General features: G+C 54.2%; 1 protein-coding gene across 12 annotated transcripts; it reads right to left on the reverse strand.

Moving 5' to 3' along the window:
• Window positions 1-236: 236 nt before the first annotated feature.
• Window positions 237-17,119, reverse strand: FCRL6 (Fc receptor like 6). 12 transcript variants are annotated; one of them, XM_073221315.1, is made up of 11 exons: window positions 16,537-17,062; window positions 14,970-15,106; window positions 10,508-10,528; window positions 8,819-9,085; window positions 8,173-8,322; window positions 7,748-8,035; window positions 7,215-7,340; window positions 4,963-5,097; window positions 4,253-4,324; window positions 2,482-2,513; window positions 237-1,841 (listed from the first exon to the last, which is right to left on the reverse strand). In XM_073221315.1, exons 2-11 carry the CDS (start codon window positions 14,998-15,000, stop codon window positions 1,794-1,796), a joined length of 1,170 nt encoding a protein of 389 aa, XP_073077416.1. In that variant the 5' UTR covers window positions 15,001-15,106; window positions 16,537-17,062; the 3' UTR covers window positions 237-1,793. The 12 variants fall into 12 exon arrangements, with proteins under 12 accessions (XP_073077416.1, XP_073077421.1, XP_073077411.1 ...); XM_073221320.1 differs by having other exon boundaries at window positions 8,819-8,920; window positions 16,537-17,051; XM_073221310.1 differs by having other exon boundaries at window positions 8,173-8,457; window positions 16,537-17,049.
• Window positions 17,120-17,900: the final 781 nt, after the last annotated feature.

A 17,900-nucleotide genomic window follows, 5' to 3' on the forward strand; every position in this document is an offset into this window, starting at 1 on the left:
AGAGCTTGGAAGCTGGGTCCGTGTGAGCACAGGCAGAGCCGTGCACGTCAGGGAAGCCAACCTGCTGACGGCTCTTGGTCTTGCCAGCTGCGGCTTCTTCCAGCTGCACAGAGGGAGATGTGCACATGGGTTCAGTGTGGGAGTGTTTACCCCAATCTGGGTCTTTCCCATCCTGTGCACCCTGTCTGTAGTTACTGTCATTATGGTTCAATATAAAGATGAAGGACAAAGAACGGTTTAATTGATGCTTGTTTAATAGTAATGGAGAAGACCCTATTTCCTAGACAAATATAAAGTAACAAACCTGCAATGAAAAAAGGCCCAACATGTGCAGCCTGCCTGGCCAGTTCCATTTTTGTTGCTTGTGTTTAAATTGTTTAGCAACATAAGAAGCAAGGACCGGGTGTCTAATGGTGTCTTACAATGAAGTCATGTAGGAAAGGAGGAGACCAGTGTTGGCCAGGAATCAAGTCCTGGGCGACCCAAGAGGGCCACCAGAAGGCAGCCATGAGGCTCCCAGCTGGCCCCTTCCTCCCCCTGTCCCTTAACAGGGGGCTCCTAGCTGCCTCTCCACCCTCAAACCAGCTACAGAGTTCTTTCTTCTCTTCTTACCCTGGAGGTGATGTGACCCCACAGGGCCCAGGTCCCCAGAAGAGGCCCAGCCAACTCATTCTGGCTGGTCAAGCGTTTGCACTTAGCTCTGACTTGGAGAGAAAAACAACATTTCACAGTGCAGAGCCTTGAGAATGTGTGGAGGCTGCTGTGGGCAGTCAGTCCCGTTGTGAGCAGCGCAGCGGGAGGCTAGGGGCCGTGGTGTCTCTCCGCGGTGTCGCAGTGGGAGGCTAGGGGACTTGGTATCCCTCCGCGGTGCGGGGCCTGTCCCTGGGGAGCTGTGGAAGCCCCATCCCCCTTGGGGACGGCCCCTCTGCGCCTGCCCACCAGTGTCTCCTGGGAGGAGGAGTACGTTCCTGCTGCAGGGCCGCAGGACTTTGGGGCAGGCCGTGCTGATCTCTGGCAACCCAGTGGGTCTGGGCCTTAGGACGTGAGTCTCCTCTGAAGGTGCTACTTTCTCTGTGTTCTTTTGGCGGCTTTCCTTTTTCTTCAGTTTTCTTAGTAATTGCTCCTTTTCAAAAAATCCCAGCTCATTTTTTTCTAAACTAAGCGAAAAGGATATTTTCAGCTGTGCAAACAGAGCTGAGAGCGGGGAGAGGTTCTGAGGAGGGCGAGGTGCAGGTTAAGGAAGGCCGGGTGTGTGTGTGTGTCTGGTTCAGGGTAGGACTTCTCACCAACTGCATTCAAACACCTGCTTTCGTTTTTTATTTCCAATGCATTGGGGACCTATATGTTTGTAAAATACAATACAGGCAAATTACTAAAAAGATTTGAAATTAAAAGAGGCATACAAAATACAAACCCTAATTTTTTATGATTATGTTAAGCAAACAAACAATTACTCTGTCTGATTGCTATGAAGATTGCTAAGGTCTTGCTTTCAATTGTTCTACTTATCCTGGATGGGTAAAGACAATTCACAGATGGGCCCCGGGTCCTGGACCAAGGGTTGGGCAACTCTGCTGTAGGGGCAGGAGAGATGGGCGCCCTTAGGGCGGACCGGCTCCTTCCTGCTCCCCATCACCGGTGGCTCCTGCATCCTCTGTGTCTTCACTGTTGACAGGGGCCCTTGTTTATAGAGGGCGTGGGGGCTTGGGCTTGGTGGGTGCTTCCTGATTGACTGGTGCGGACCCTGTCCTCCTTGATGGCCTGGCGTGCATTCCTCAGAGAGTCTGGCAGAGTCAGAGGGTGCTGAGAGGGTTCTGGTATATTGTGGACATGGACTGGACCTGTGATGAGAGAGATGGGAGTAGAGAACAAGGAAGGGTTGGGGAAGGAAGAAAAGGGCCTAGGAGAGAAGGGAGAGAAAGTGCCAGCTTGGGTGGGTGTGCCAGCTCTGGGCCCCTCTGTCTTACCTACCCGTCTTCACCCAGAGCGGAGCCACAGGGAAGAAGGCTCTCGAAGATGGGCAGGCAAAGGTACTTCCAGAAAGTGTGTAAGTGTGTGTATTTGGGAGGCAGACCAGGCGTTTTAAGCTTTCCGGTGAATGCAAATCACCTGGAGGTCTTATTGAAATGCAGATTCTGATTGAGCAGATCTGGGGTTGGGTTTGAGCCCCTGAATTTCTAATAATCTCAAAGGTAAATGCTGGATGTTTGAAGCTCCATGGTGCCAGGAGCTCCCTGAAGACCTGGGCTTCTTTCTCGGAGAGGTGGGTGGGGTCTTCTATGACCCAGCACAGGGAACTGGGCCCACAGAAGGGGCTGAGGTCCCCACTGGCCTCCTGGCAGCACTGGATGCTGTGGGTGGGTACACGTGTTGGAGGGATGCTATCTGGACTCTTCTCAGTGTAGGTGACAGAAATGTCCTGTGGGAGAGTTAGGTTGGGATGAGGAAGCAGATGAGAAAAGAGCAGGGGACCCTACTCACCTCTGCCTCAGAAGTTGACTCTGAAGGCCAGGCTGTGGGGGGAAAGAGAGGCAGGCTCAGGCTGCGTGGGGGTTTGGCCCCGCGGCCGGGTGCAGCTCCTTCCCTCGCCCTGGTGCCAGCTGCTCCTCGCAGAGGGCCCGGCCCGGCCCAGGGAGCGCTGTTCCCCCTCTCACTCCTCTGGGGTCTGAAAGCAGGTGTCCTGGGTCTGGTCCTTGTCCAACTGCACACCAGCTGTGTTCCCATTGGCCGGTACCAGCCTCTGAACCCCAGCTTCCTCAGCCACTATAGGGGTGGTAGTGGCAACAGTGACTACCTCACGAGGATTCCCGTGTGAATCAAGAGGGATGAACTTGTCAAAGATGCTTTTAAAATTACATCAGCTTCTCTGCACCAGGCGCTCTTTTAGGAGTGAGGATTCGATTTTTTATGTGAATCTCACGTCAGTCCCGCGAAGCGGGGATTACTGATTCCTTCTCCTTTTGGGAGAGAAAACCGAGGCTCGGGGCGGCCAATCACTCTATAGTCGCTTCCACGAGCGGTGGAACTGTAGGCAAATACTGAATCTTTGCAGAAACAGAGCATTCTCCCAGGATGAAAGATCCGGGGTCCCCTTTCCTATGTGCCTAGGAACATAGTGGCCTTTCCTCACTTTGGGCTTCAGATCCCTTCACTCGCACACCAGGGAAAGCCTGCTCAGAGGAGGCATGCACTGGGAGCACGTCACCCCCACCCTCACCCACACCCCAAAGCATGGCTTCACCTTTGTGGCCTGCTCGGAATCAAACAGTCAGCCTCTCTTCTTTTGCCAATGAGAACTCTATATTCTGAGGCTAGATTCTCTTCGTCTTTTGTTTCTGTTCTCCCTGTAACTCTTCTGTGGAAAGAACCATGCCCACGTGTGCTTTCCTACCTGCCCTGGCTGCGCTGTAGGCAGGAACAGTCAGGCCCTGGGGGAGCTGCCCTGAGCCCGGGAGACTCCTTGTCTGTCCACTGTCCTGGTGCCCCTGATGGCAGGGAGCAGAAACCCTAGACTGATTCAGTTGCATTTTACAGACCAGGAATCAAAGAGCCAGTGAGACATTAAGAAAAAAACAGCTCCCTGTTTTTGAACACCTATTACATACCAGACAATCTTTAAGATTTCTAGAACTCAGGTTCTATTCCTAGTGATTTATAATAGTCTTTCAAAGTAGGCATTATCACCACTTTGAAGATGAGCTCAGAGAGCTTACACAACTTACTCGGTCACACAGAAGTGCCTAGACTCAGGTTTTGAACTCAGCTCTGACTGACTCGGAAACCTCCTGTCCCCAAGATGCCATGCGGCCTCTCTGGCAGGGAGAGGACAGGTCTTTCCCCGCCCCCACCCCTGCCTACTTGCCTGGCATCTGTGGCTGGAGTTCCGTCTTCCTGACTCCCTCTGAGAGCTGGGACTGCCCTGTTCTCACTTACACTCCGGGGAAAAGTCAGTTCATGTCACTTTTTTTCTCTTTCCTTTGTTCCTCCATAGTGCTCAGACAAGGGCCAAAAACTCTCCCTAGTTAGCACGGTGACAGCCGTGGTGCGAGGAGGTGACAGGAGGACGGTGCTCACGGTGGCCAGGGTGGTGGTGGTGAGGGTGGCAGTGAGGAAGGAGGTGGTGGTGGTGATCAGGGTCGTGGTGAAATGCTGATGCTCACGGTAGCAGCAGTAATACCTGCCTCTCTGCCGAGACCCTTAACTCCCCCTTTGAATTAGCAAAGATGCCATGTTTTGGCCTGAGATCACTCACCTCTGTTCTTATTTTTTACTACACACACCTCCGAGTAGATAATGCCTTCATCCTTCTCATTCTGGCAACGAACTGAAAGAAGGAACGAGGCCCTGGATGGGAAAGACCCGCCTGCCGTCCCACCGCAGGACACCGGGGCCCTGCAGACACTTACAGAGGGAAGCCAGTCAAGGGCTCAGTCAGGGTGGTGACTGGCAGTGGGAAGCGGTCATTAATGTGGGATATCCTTTTTGGCAGGAGGTGCCTGCACCCAAGAGCAGATTCTAGAAGCTTCCCCAGCCCTACTGTATATTGTTTAAACTATAGGTTCTGAGAAAAGGTAGTAAATATTTCAGTCTTTGTGGGCCATACGATCTCTCTTGCAGCCGCTTGGCTCTGTGGCATGACAGCGGCCACACACTGTGCATACACAAGGACCCTTCCAGAAATAGCTGGTGGGCCAGCTTTAGCCCACGGGCCATAGATTGCCAACCCTTGGTATGAACCCTCCCTGCCCTCTCCCTGGAGGCCAGGCTCCCTTCCAGCTTCCCTGTCGCACCACCAGCTCCCCAGGACTCGCTCTTGAAGCTCTCCCCAGAGACATCTGCTCCTTTGCCCGGTGACTGATTCCAGAGACCTGGGACTCACAAAGGCTGCTTTCTTCTTCTTACTCCCCTAGAGGCCCTTCTCTGCCTTCATCCACAGACCACGGTCTTGCTGAAGGTCCTTACCGTTGACATACAGTGCGTCCTGCTCTTCACCCGGGGCTGGGGGCGGATTCTGGGCTGGCAGGGGCCCTAGGAGATGCGAAGGCACAATTTGCTGAGGTCCCTTGGAGAGCAGGCTGGATGGTGGGGCCCGAGAGGCTGAGAAAGGATGTCAGTGGAGGCTGCTGGAGGTCTGAGGCTGGTTTGTACGTGAGGGCTAACTCACAGGTCTGGACATGGTTCATTTTTATGGGATGTTTTCTTTGAAAAATACCCTAGAGGGTAGGATGGCTGCATGGGAATCACAGACTGGGAGGAAACAGGGTCAGAAGAGAGGTCACACCCTGGCATGAAAAGGGCCCTGACCCACCAGTCAGGCTGCTTTTCAGAAGGAGGAAAAGCTAATAACTTTGACCACACACTATGTGCCGGACAGTGGGCCAGGAGATTCAGATACTTCACGGCCAAGCACCTAACCCGGTGACCTGCACGTAGCTGGATGCCAAAAACCTTCCCTTCTGCCTTTTAGTGTCTTACGTTCATTGCAACCATCTTGCAAAGGTTTGATGTTTTTAAACAAACAAAACAGAATTATACACCTAGGTCAATGCCGCTTTGAAGGGGGCGTGTTGCCTGAGTACATCCTAGTTCTGGTGACGCCATCATGCGTCAAAATGTTTCGAAAATTGCCTTCGGAGATCCAGTCTGCAGAATACCTCAGGCGCTGGCACGTTTCTGCCACTGAAGAAGTGACTATGCTGTCTGCAGTGTGAAGGGTCTTCCAGGGCTGGTGTGGAGAATGAAGCTGTTGAGCTGTTGTTTTTCCTGCGTGGCTATGGAATTGGGCCTGAAGGTGGCTTTCTGAGTGACATGCTAAAGAAGGTTTCGTGCCCCTTAGATTCTGAGATAAGAGGATGGCCACCTCTTCCTGAGCCCTAGTCTTGTGAAGACAGGTTGCTTAGGGAGATGGAGCCAGGCAGCTCCCAGGCAGGGGGTGGGTCCCGGGGAGGGGAGTGTGCGAGGTGGGAGGCAGGCTCTCCTGGGAAGAGGGAGGGTCTTTCACTCCCCGTGAAAGGCGTGGTTCTCGGAGGACCTCAGCGGGAGGCTGGGAGGGAGTCAGCTGTGTTCTGCTGCTTTTCCTTAAATGCTCTGCCCCCAAGGTGAGTGGACAGATACAGAAACACCTGGGTCACTGAGGCCGGGCTGGGCCATTAGAAGGAGGCTTTCTTACAGCTGCGGGGATGGTGGGACTCAGAGCTCTTCAGTTCACGGCCTAGCGGCCTCCCCACCTAGCTCTGGACCTGCCTGCATCTTCCTCCTAAAAGCAAGACTGGCCGGCCTGGAATGTAGACTCAAGGCTGGAGGGAAGAGGGGATGGGTAGTTGGATGGACAAAGACCGCTAAGCTAAAAAAGGAGAGGGTGGTGGAGAATGGCCCGAGCCCTAACTGGGGCGCCTGGAGAAGCAGGGCACGGGCTCAAGCTCAAGGGCCCGGAGCGACCTTTGCAGGTAATCTGGCTGATGCTCAATCTTCGCATGACTAATGGTCTTCCTCTAAGAATAGTCCGGTCCCTCTCCTGGAAAGCTCACCACCAATCCACTCCCAGAGGGGGCTGCAAACCTGAATTGGTAGGTCCATCTGTGGAGGTCTGTGGGAGCAAACCACTTTTCCCTTGGCAAGTGGAAAATATGAAGGCTGCCCCCAGGGAAGGAGGAAGTGGGGTTGATCCACGCCTCTGTAGGTGGATGTGAAGGCCCAGGAGTAAACTGGTACCAGGAGCTCCGTCCATAGCGTGGACGAAATGAGTGTGTACGCGGGAGCGTGTGTGCATGCCCTGGAGTTCTCCCTCCGGCTTTCTCGTCCGCTGTGCAGACCAGAGCTTGGCCGAGTTCAACCAGAGAGACGGAGGCCGCGGGTTTTCTCAGTGACATTTGTAGCCTTGTCTTTTGAATGTGAAGGACACGGATCTACATCCTGGTGGGCTTGTGAGAATTCGTCTCTTTGTGTCTCTATCCATGCCCAGGGTGCAGAAGTGTGTTTGTGTGCCTCTCTGGGTGACAGTGGGTGTGTGAGACAGTGTGTCTGCATGTGTTTGTTTGGGAAGCTGTAAGTGTCCCCGCAAGGGCCTCGTGTGTGACCTGTGATGAGGAGTCCCTCCTCTCACCCAACACCCAGGACAAGAAATGCCCTGGTCCTGTCAGACTCTGGCTTTTCAAAGGCCGGGCAGTACCTGGCATACGGGGTCAGTAACCGAGAAGCCAAAGAGAGTTACTGACCGTTTTTTCTCCAGGGTCTGAAATAGCGCAGAAGTGCAGCGGTGGTGACCGCCACGCCCAGCAGGACCGCAGACAGCCAAGGAGCCAGCCTGTTGCTGCTTGGGGGGGCAGACAGGACCCGAGGACCTGGGGTTGAGTAGGGGTGACCATGAGCACTGCGGGTGCAATTCGGAAATGTACCCACCCAAGACGGGCACAGGGAGGGCGGAACGGCTGGCAGTAGGGAGAACCACATGCCCTGGAGGAACCTGCAGCCTGGGAGTGAGGATGGCTCAGAGGATGCCCGCGTGCACGGGTAAGGCCATGGGTGACTGTGGGACCCTCCTCCTGTGGTGCCCCCCACTCGCTGTGGCCTTCATTGTTTCCCTTCCCAGGTCAGTGGGCAGATGCTCCAAGCAGGGTCCATGCCCAGTCATGCAGTTCCTGCGCAGGGCCCAACACCATTCCAAGCATGGAGGGAAGCACCCAGCGGAGTGAGCTCTGACCCCTGCCAGCCTGCGGGGCTCTGGGCCCAGTAGGGGAGCAAGACCAACCATCCAGGCAGAGTGTCTCTGGCTTGCTTGACTCTTTGGAGATGCTGTTCTCTGCCTGGCAGGAGTAGTTCCCCGCATCCTGCTGCGACATCACTGGGAAGAGGAAGGAGGTGGCGCCTCCAAGGGGAGCCGAGCGGTTCCCCAGGATCTTCCCGTCCAGGTAGAACGTGTACAGGATTGGAGGGGTGCCCCTCTCAGCCTCACAGCGGAGCTCCACCATGTCCCCCACAGTGAGGATGGTGTGTGGTGGTCTCAGGGTGAGCACAGGTCGGGACACGGGAGCTGGGCCTGCACACCACGGGGAGGGTCACCCAGCCCACCCAGGCTCAGGTACCTCCTCCCTCAGGAACCCTTCCACACTCCAGGGGTCCCATCGCCCAAAGCCTGGACCCTGGGGGAGTGTCTCCCCTCCTTTCCGCACTTACCCCACACCCTGATCTCCAGCAGGGGGCTGTCCTTCTGGACGGGACCAGCCCTAAGGGCGGCCTTACACCTGTAACATCCAGAGTGCTCCGCCTGGACATCAGGGATATCGAGTTCTGGGAGGGGGTCCCAGTCCGTCAAGGCCTGACCACCTTTGTAGAAGGAGAAGAGGAGCCGGGAGGCCGGCCTCCAGGGGTGCAGCTGTGTCTGGCATCTCAGGGTCAGCGGGCTCCCCACACGGGGTCGGGAAAAGGGGATGGCGCTCAGCACAGGAGGGGGGAACAGCGCTGGGGAGAGGCCAGCAGGACTCAGGGGGGGAGACCCGGATAGCCAGCTCCCCACCCCGAAGCTGAGGTCTGAGCTGGGCACGGCCCAGGCACAGCCTTGTGCCCTGTAGGACACACCATCACTGTGTCCCAGGGCCTCCCAGGGTCGCCAGGGGTGGGGGCAGCAGGGCTGGTTCAGGGCTCTGCCCAGCCTCCCCAGGGCATCTCCCTGGCTGCCTGGCTCCAGACATTCCCCATGGTGGGGCATGGTGTTATGGTGGCTTCGTGGGCATCTCAGGTGGGTCGGCCCAGCATCCAGCGCAGCCAGAGGGCAGGCGACCTCTAGAGGCCAACCCCCCACACCCCCAAGCTGGGGACTCACCTTGGACTTGAACCATGATAGTCTCTGAGGTTTGTGTGCCCGCATACAGGATATAGGTCACCTGTGCTGTGCAGCTGTACTGGCCACTGCTTGCCGCTGTGGCTGTCCCCAGGGTCAGAGAAGGGTTGTCCTCAGAAGACGGGAGGTAACTTCCGTCTTTGTAAAACCTCACGTGGGATAGGACCGCATGCTTCCTTCCCTGGCATCGCAGGGTCAGGGCATCTCCTTCAAACACCGGGTGCGGCCAGGCTTGGAGGGTCAGTAAGGCTATGGGACACAGGGCCGGGGACCCACGGGGCTGCAGCTGCTGTGGGGCCACTTCCTCCTCTGTCCCCACCTAAGGCCTCCCCCTGGGGATGGAGGCTCCTGCACAGCGGCCACCATGCCCCACCCCCCAGGCCAGGCCAACAGGCCTCAGCTTCCTCCCCCTTCCTTCCTCCTCCCTCCCTCTCCCGTCCCCTCCCCTCCTCTTCCTGTGCCTTCTCTCTGGCCTTCATCCCTGCCACCCTCCTTGTCTCCTTTTATTCTCTCCCACCTTGCCCAGCTTGGGATCCCTTCCATCCATTGTTCTGTCTTGTCCTCCTGACCCAGTTCTCACTTCCCTAGACTGGCTGCCCACATCCTGGCCACCCCAGTGCAACTCTGCCTGCAGCCTCCACTCCCAGGGACAGCTGCGCCCGGCCGCACAGGAGAGAAGCCGGAGAGGTGGGTGCTGTCATGCCACGCTGGGGCCGGCTCCCTCCTGCTTCCTGGTCAGGCTCCCTGGGCCCAGCGTCCGACCCCACCCCCAGCAGGGAGTTTCATTTCCGCCACAGTGATGGCGAGGCTCTGTCATCTCTGTCCTCAATCCTGAAATGCAGCTATGCAGTGACACTGATGGAGCACTGCTCCTGAGGACCCAGCGTCACCTGCAGGCAGCCTCAGGCTGCACCTGCCACCCCACCACCCCCGCGCCAGACAGCCGCGTTCCCTACAGCCTCCGGAGCCAGGGCGGATGACCTGAGCATGGTGATGAGTAACCCGACAGTGGCAGGGGAATCCAGTGTATCCCGCTTTGCCTACATGTCCCTGGGCCCCTGGCCCGTGCTCCCCTCAGCCTGGAGGGGGTGCAGCTCACAGGGTGAGCAGTGGCCAGGTTGGCTTCCATGGCTGCGCTTTCTCTAGCAGGGCTGTGTTGCTTTGAATTCTCCCTCCCTGGCATCTCGGCACATGCCTTGAAGGTCAAGATGCTCAGAGCCCAGGGTTTCTTCCTACCTGGCAGGAAGTGCCGTGGAGCTCAGTGTAACAGGATGGGCTGGGGGTGCAGAGGGGGCAGAGAGAGGAAGAAGGCTGTCCTGCAGACAAAGGTGGCCACTTCTCTGGACATAAAAGGGCAGGAAGGGGCCCAGGGGCTCCAGAGCTACAGTGAGAGGGGGACACAGAAGCCAGTGCTACTCGCAAGGGGACAGGACAGAGGCCGGAGCCATTCTGCTGGGCGTTGGGTCACCCTAGAATTATCCCCAGCCCGAGAACCGTGGACTCCTGGGTTCCTGCTCTCCCTGGGCATTAGCCAGGAGTCCCGAGGAAGGGTTCTAGTCTTGTGCTGGTGTGAAGATATCTCTGGGGGACCCAGTGGCCCTGTCTTGTCCTTATCTATTAAGCTGCAGCCCAGAGATATGTTTGGAGATAGGACAAACAGCTAGGACTCACCTCTGTTCTCAACACAGGGAGCTGCAAGAGAGCAAAGTGACAGAATGAGGTTAAGTAGCAGAAGGAACTGCCTGACGAGAGGGCCTCTCACCTAGGAGTGGGTGCTAACACCACTCACCCAACCAACCACCCAGCCCCCTAGGCACCTAGTCATCTAACTAGCCAACCACTTGGCCACCCAGCCACTCAACCGCCCAGTTACCCAGGCACCCAAACACCCGGCCGCTCCCCACTCCGAGCACCCAACCACTCAGCTTTTATGGTAGACCCCTGCTTGGAATCCTCTGCCCTATCTCAGTTCAAGTGCTGCCTCCTTAGGTCTTCCTGAGAACCCCACTGGGAAGAAGTCCCCCCGTCTCTATCACAATGGCCCACTGTATTATCATCAGAGCACTTACCACTATCTGAAATTACTTTATTCCTTGAATTGCCTATTTGTTACCTTGTTTCCCTCTGCCTGGATTGTAGGCTCCGTAAGAGCAGGACTCTGCCTGTCCTGTTTGCTGCCATATTCCCTTTGTCTACCACCTGTGCCTGCGGCGCAGTCTGTTTTCAGTAAGCGCCTGCTGAATAAACCCACAAATGCTGTCTGTCCTTTGTACGCAGTCATGCAGGGCAGGGAATGAAAAGTAGAAGACATAGGACTGGACTCTCGCACTAATGTGCCACAGGGCCCTATCTACACCTACTCAGGAACTCCCGAAGCAAACGCAGGGCCTGATTCCTGTGGTCCGATCTGTTTGCGGAGCTCTGCACCCTACAGTATGGAGGTGGTCAGACGGAGGACACGAGGCTTCCCTGGAGAAGTGGTCACTAAAGGGTTGAGATACGGGGCGGCAGCGTGGATCGCTGAGGACTACACAGGGTATGACGGGCTACGTGTGCCCTTTGCACACACTGCACTAACGCTTCTAGATGAACGAATGTTTGAGGGGAACAGGAGATCTGGGAAAGGAGGCTGGGCCACAAAACGATGACTGATAGGTTAGACAGGTGTAAAGGGCCCAAGGGATGCAGGACCAGAAACCGAGGAGTGCAGCTGGATATGAAGCAGTGGAGGATATTCCGGATGTTGGAACAAGGGGTGAAACAGTGAATGATACAGGGCTGAGTATAGTCAGTCCAACCAGCGCTCATGGACACCGACTTGGCGTCCTTCATTGCTGGCACGTCCTAGGTGCTGTGCAGAACACGGGCAGTATAGGAATGGCCCCGGGCGGGGTGGGGGGAGACTTTCTTATCAGACGTTTGAGGTGCAGATGTTCCGCAGATTTGTCCTCATCCGTCATCCTCGCTGCCCACACTCCCTGGGACACAGAGGATTTTTCAGCTTCATTCTCTACTCAGCCCTGGGTTAGCTCAGCCACAGGTTCTCAGTGTGTGGAGAATTAGGAGTCTCTTTCTTCCCATCCCTCCGTCTCTCCCTGGCCCCCATCTAAACACACCTTCTCCTCTGAGCTTGGAGCAGGGGAAGCCATGCAGGATTTGCCATCAGATGACCTGGACAAGCCTCATGAATCCATGTCTTTCCTTGTGAACTTGGACAAGTTTGAATTCCAAGAGCCTCCAGTTCCTGGTTCTGGCTATGCATTGGGTACGGTAAGAGCCGTTTTGCTTTACAGAGTAGTTGCGTAGATTGTATTAGCTCGCTGCCTGGGAGAATGGTTACTTTGTTAACTGAAAGCAGAGAGCCTGACCTCAGAGTGACTAAGACCTCCCTGATCAGTGATGCCTCCCTCCCTTTCCCCTCTCCACCGGAAAACGATTTTGCAGCTACAAAGTGAGAAACAAACAGGGTTGAGGGTTCTGAAGCCTGTGAGAGGAGAGGAGGCCTCCAGAGACCACAGAGAAGCTTCCAATGAGCCCAGGTCCCCAGATCCCACGACTTACTGTCCAGGGAAGTGCAAGACCTGGGAGTTGTGGCTGAAGGACCCCTGTCTGTAATCAAGGCAGCAGTCAACTGGGGACATACAGAGGGTGACACCTGCTTATAACAATTGCTATGAAAAGGACCTGGGGCCTCCGTTAACTATAGTCTGACGATGAGGTGACAGTGCTATGAGGTAGCCAAGACCACTGTCAAATGGAGCTGCACAAGAGAGTCCCGAATGATGGAGGCAGCAGCCCCAGTGAACTCCTCTCCAGTCAGGCCACTACGGGAGGGACAAGGCCCAGCTCCTGACCCACCGACAAAGTGCATCAAGACCAAGCAGAGCAAGCAAATGAATCGGCTCTGGAAAGCATTTTCTACCAGGGGAATTGGGAGATATTTATCTGAGAAAGATGTCACAGAATAAGGCACAGAATAGTCTTCAAATACTTTGATGGGCTAAAAGAGGGGAGAGACATATTCTGAGCTACTTCCTGGGGCAGAAGGGGGACTCATACACTAATACATGGAAATCAGAGACATCGGGGGGCAGGATTCAGCTGAACAGGAAGAACTATCTCACAACTGAGCTCTGCCACTTCGGGACAGGCTGCCATGTTGCTGGGAGGGTCATGTGGAAGCCCCAGGTCACCTGTCTGAACAGGGGCTGAAGTTGGCTGATGGTCAGCTCAGAAGACAATTCAGGTTCATTTTCTAAGCTGCAAACACATCTTTGTTGCCCAGCCCCATACCAGCAGGCTCAGTGCAGGGCGCCTGGCCTCTTGACGCCTTGATGGCCCATCAGAGTAAATAGGCACACAGATTCTGTGAGCATGCTCTGCCGGGCACTTCAGGTGAATTTAATTTTCCCGTTTTACCTGATTACAGTCCAACTGCATCCCTACTAGAGGTGGTGAGGTGGAATGGAGTAACCGTGTGTCTGACATCAAATGGACTTGGGTCTGCACCTCTGCTTTGCTCATGTTAGCAGGGTCGTTCCAGATACTTTTCTTAACCTTCTTGAAACTCAGTTTCCTCAAGTGCTTAATAAGGATAAAAAAAACTGCCTGCCCTCTAAGGTTCTGAAGGTTAGGTGAGATAATGTGTGCACTACAAAGGAGGCATTCAGTGTTTTGTTTTGTTTTTTTCTGTCCCTCATCCACATCTAAGAGGAAATAGCAGCTCTGCACTAAACGGTAACTCTGTTCCTGCACGTCTAGGCATGTGGTCTGCATCTTAGGCTGGTTTTCTGGGGTCCCCAAGCACCAAGTGTGGCCGAACTGCCCCTGGGTTTTCCGTTACGTTCTCTGCTCTGCAGCCAGGCGTGGCTGTCTCCCTCCTCTCTTCCTTTGCTCTCCCATCCAGATCCTGGGTTCCAAACTGGGAAGCTCTTAGATTTAATCTAGTCACGCCCAAGGGCTGTTCCTTTTACAAGGTAGCGACTTACCCTTGGAAACCTTTCTTCTCTGTAAGCCGGCACTAGGCCGCCCTGTTCCTGCCCTTACTATGAGCATTAGGCCTTTGCACTTGTCCAAACGGTCACTCATGGGACACAGAGACACACAGTGATGTCAGGAAGGAAGAGCTCTGGGCGGAACAGGCACTTCCCTCACAGGGGTCCAATCCTGACCAACTCTGTCCAGGAAGTGATCATATTTAAGCATGGTGGTTTTTTTCTGGTTCTGTGAGAACACACACACACCAACTACTCGGACCAGGTTTCAAACAAAAAGCAAAGTCAACTCAGAAACCGTGAAGCAAAGGAAACCTATGCGCAGACTTGTTGCTTTGAAGTGTAGCAGGTGATAGTGGCTGACGCCGAGCTGAGTCCGGGCGAGCCCGGTGATGCCCCCACCCATCTATCCTTAGACCAGGCCTGTCAGCTGCTGGCACAGGTGCCTGGCCCTGGGGGAAGAGGATAAGGAGAGAGAAAGTGATCCTCCCAAGCAGCCCCAAGGACCAGCCAGACCCGACACAGACCCCCACGCCACCCAACAGAGCGGGGATGTAGGCAGAGGACAGATGGTCAATTTGGAAGGTGTTCCGGCCGAGCAAAGCCTTTTTGCCAGAGGAGACGCCAGTCACTGCTGACTGGTCCTGACTTTGCACTGAAGGTTCAATAAAAATATTTTTCCCTGTAAAACCCCACATCCTGCTGTTGGGCAAAATGCATGGAATTGCTCTTGCCCGTGTCCCTGTTCCTGCCCCAGCACCCCGCACACCCGCCAGGAGCCTCCTTTCTTTCTGTAACTTCCTTTTCCTTTCAAGAGAGCCCTGATGAGTATTTTAACCTGATTTCACAGGGCTAACATGTCACTGCGCCTCAGAATGTGATTTTCTGCCTCCCTAATTTAGCCACGATACACGAAAGGGCCACGCTTCCAAGGGCCCAGAAAAATGGGGGAGGAAACATCCAGGGCCCCCCAGACCCTCACCCCAACTCTCTCAGGCACACCCAGATGCTTCCACTTGTCCCACGTTGCAGCCATAAACCCGCCTGAACTGGGAAAGATGGAACGAGGAACTTTGTGTCCCAGGAATGACTTACAGCCTTTGGTGCCCGGGAGAGGATGCCCAGACCCCAGCACTTACCGGACAGCAGCACTGCCACCCAGAGCAGCATGGTGCCGAGCGGGCCGCGAAGCAGACTGGGCAGCGCGAGGTGACGGGCAGAGCATCTAGTCCACAGCCCGGGGTCGGTTGGTGACCCCGCTGACGTGGGTGGTGCTCTACAGAGAGGAAGTGGAGAAGAAACTTTACAAGCTCAAAATGATATTTCCTCTCTGGCTGAAGGAGTATTACGTGAATGAATCACCTTGACCATGAAGCGTGAGGCAGTCAGGCAAATCACTAGCAAGGACTTATGGACACTCTGGCTTCAAAAAGCTCATTCTAGGGAACCAAGTTGGGACACAGCCATGGAAAGATCCAGAGACTGCCAGAATTTGCTTGGTCTCAGCATCATTGAGCTTGGAGGGTAGCACAGTGCTGGAAACGCAGAGATCGTCTGTCCCCCACCCTGAGTGACCTCAGTTCTTTCAGAGTCTGTCCCTCCTAAGAGAACGTGGCTGAACACTGTCCTGAGGGGAAGTGGCATCCGGAGGACAGTCCCCAAGACCATGGGTTTAGGAGAGAACCAGGATTGGTGAGGATGATGGAGTGGAATGAGGCTGGAGGCTCAGGCCTGAGGCCCTAAGACTGTCAGGTTATTATTTTGAGAGGAATGGTTCATTAAAAGACACCATTATGAGAGTGAATAGGCAAGCCAGCCGGTAAGATATTTTCAATACATATGGCTGACAGAGGACTCGTAGGCAGAATATAAGAATTTCTACAAGTCAGTAAGAAAAAGAACCCACTAGAAAAATGGGCAAAATAGCTGGATAGGTAATTTACAAAAGCAGACAGCCAAGTGCCAAATAGACACAGATTAAGGAGCTTGACTTCATAAATCACTGTGGAGATGCAAATTTAAGCTACCATGAGATACCACTACATTTCTTATAAGAATGGCCCGAACTATAAAAACGGATAATCAACTGCTGGCTAGGATGTGAAGCAACTAGAACTTTTGTACACCTCCAATGGGCATATAAATTGGTACAGCCACTTTGGAAAACTGTGTGGCAAAATCTAAAACCAAACATGTGGATACTGATGATCTGGCATTTTCACTCCTAGATATACTCTAAACAGAAATATGCATATACATGGGCACCAAAAGACATATACAAGAATGTTCACAGCAGTATCACTTGTAAGAGATAAAAACTGGAAATTACTCAATGGTCCGTCAGCAGAGAAGGAAGCCATACTCCCATCTCCTCTGAGGACAGAACGTGGGAGTTAAAGGTAAAGCTTGGAGAGCTGGATAAAATACCAGGGAGAAGTTTCTGACAGTAAGCATTTTCCTGGAAGTGAGATTTTTTTCCTTTAGGTGAGAAATCCCATACAGAGTGGAAAGAATTTGATGCGCTTATTGCCAAAGGCAGGAATGGAGAGGGTGAATTTCCAAGCTTCTCTTGTTGGAGGTTCTCTGGTTCAGTGGAAGTGGGAAACCAGCCTGACTCCAGCAGGCAATTCTTCTATGACTCTGTTGATTGGGAGAGGGATAGAAGTAGTGAGGAAATAAAGTAGGAATTGGATGTTGTCCACTCACCTGAAGATGTTAATGTTTATACACTTTCCTCTGTCGTTCTCACCCTAACAGATCTCCCAGCTTGAGCTGTTTCCAGCTTTGTTCAGCTACGGGTCCAGGGCGTAGGGCTGCAGCCCTGCGGGGCTGTAGCTCAAGTAGGAGTCAGGACTGCAGACATTCTTGCTTGCATGCATTGTGGGGCTTTGCACGCAGGACAGTTGAAGCCTTTGTCCCTTGCTGCTTCCCCTTTCACTGGGTTCCAGCACCTGGAGTGTGTGACTTCTCACTCTCCCCGCTGCAGAGCAAGCTGTTGCTGCATCTTCAAAGGTGATAGTGAAATTGGCTCTCTGAGCTGAACTGGCTGCACCCAGTTCCCTTGGGCTGAGAGGGACCCTACGGGAGTGGGGTTGCTGCCAGTTTGGGAATCTTCCAGGACCTGGGCTGTCTTTGAACAGAGACTGAGATGGTTAGGAGAAGGGTCAAAACCCATAATACCAACACTCTTAGGGAAGAGGGGCTAAAAGCAGATGGAAGGGTCATGGGGGGAGGGAGGGGATTCTCATCCAGAAGGGGCTCAGAGCCCAGCTGCCCTCATTACTTAGGGACAGCTGGCAGGGGACCAGCTGTGAGAGACAACAGCTTTTGGGGACTGGGAAGAGTCTGTCCCATTCCTAGAAGGTAAGAAGGGAGAGCAGAGTAGCTGGGGCTAGGGGCAGCCCTGGGCAAAGGAACATCATGGTGGGCTCCGGAGCCACCCTACCTGAGCTTAAATCCTCTCCCCAGATACTAATCTGCTGAAAGCTTCGCTACGTTTCTAACCCTCTGCACCCCAGATCTTTATCTCCAAAGTAGATACATGATCACACCTGCATCATAGGTTTGTTACAAAGGAGAAATGAGATAAAACCATGAGTTGTGCTTAGTGTTGTCTGAGAGAACATTCTCAATGATGGAAATATTCTCTGGGCTGTCCAGTGCAGGAGCCACTAGCCACGTGAGGCTACTGAACACCTGAAATTGGCTAGTGAGACTGCAGCAAAAACTCTCAGTGTTTTAAATTTTACTGAATTTCTATTTGAATAGCCGCATGTGGCTGGAGGCTGACTTGGTGGATCTTGCAGGCTTGGAACAACACCCTGCAGGCAGGAAGTGCCTGATGAGGGTAAGATACTGTCCTGAGGAAGAGGGCGGAAGAGCCTTGGGGGCCCCCTGCCCTCCTCCCCTCAACCTGTCTTCCACCTTAGCTTTTACTAGTAGGCCCCAGAGAGGTGAAGCGATCTGTGCAAAGGTACTCAGCCAGCCTGCTGGGACTGGAGGCCCAAGGAAAGGTCTGAGGCCATTTCTCTGAGTTAGGTCTGAAGGAGAGAACAAACCGAGGAAACGTA

The sequence above is a fragment of the Manis javanica genome, chromosome 14 (assembly GCF_040802235.1).
Source record: "Manis javanica isolate MJ-LG chromosome 14, MJ_LKY, whole genome shotgun sequence".
Lineage (NCBI taxonomy): Eukaryota > Metazoa > Chordata > Mammalia > Pholidota > Manidae > Manis > Manis javanica.

Excerpts from the sequence above, each read along its gene's own strand:
- FCRL6 (XM_073221310.1), bottom strand. The coding sequence starts at position 15,000 with ATGCTGCTCTGGGTGGCAGTGCTGCTGTCCG. Across the intron at positions 10,529-14,969 it reads GGTGGCAGTGCTGCTGTCCG|CTCCCTGTGTTGAGAACAGA; the intron begins GTAAGTGCTGGG and ends GCTCTCTTGCAG. Across the intron at positions 7,341-7,747 it reads AGAGACACTCTGCCTGGATG|GTCCTCGGGTCCTGTCTGCC; the intron begins GTTGGTCTTGCT and ends ACTCAACCCCAG.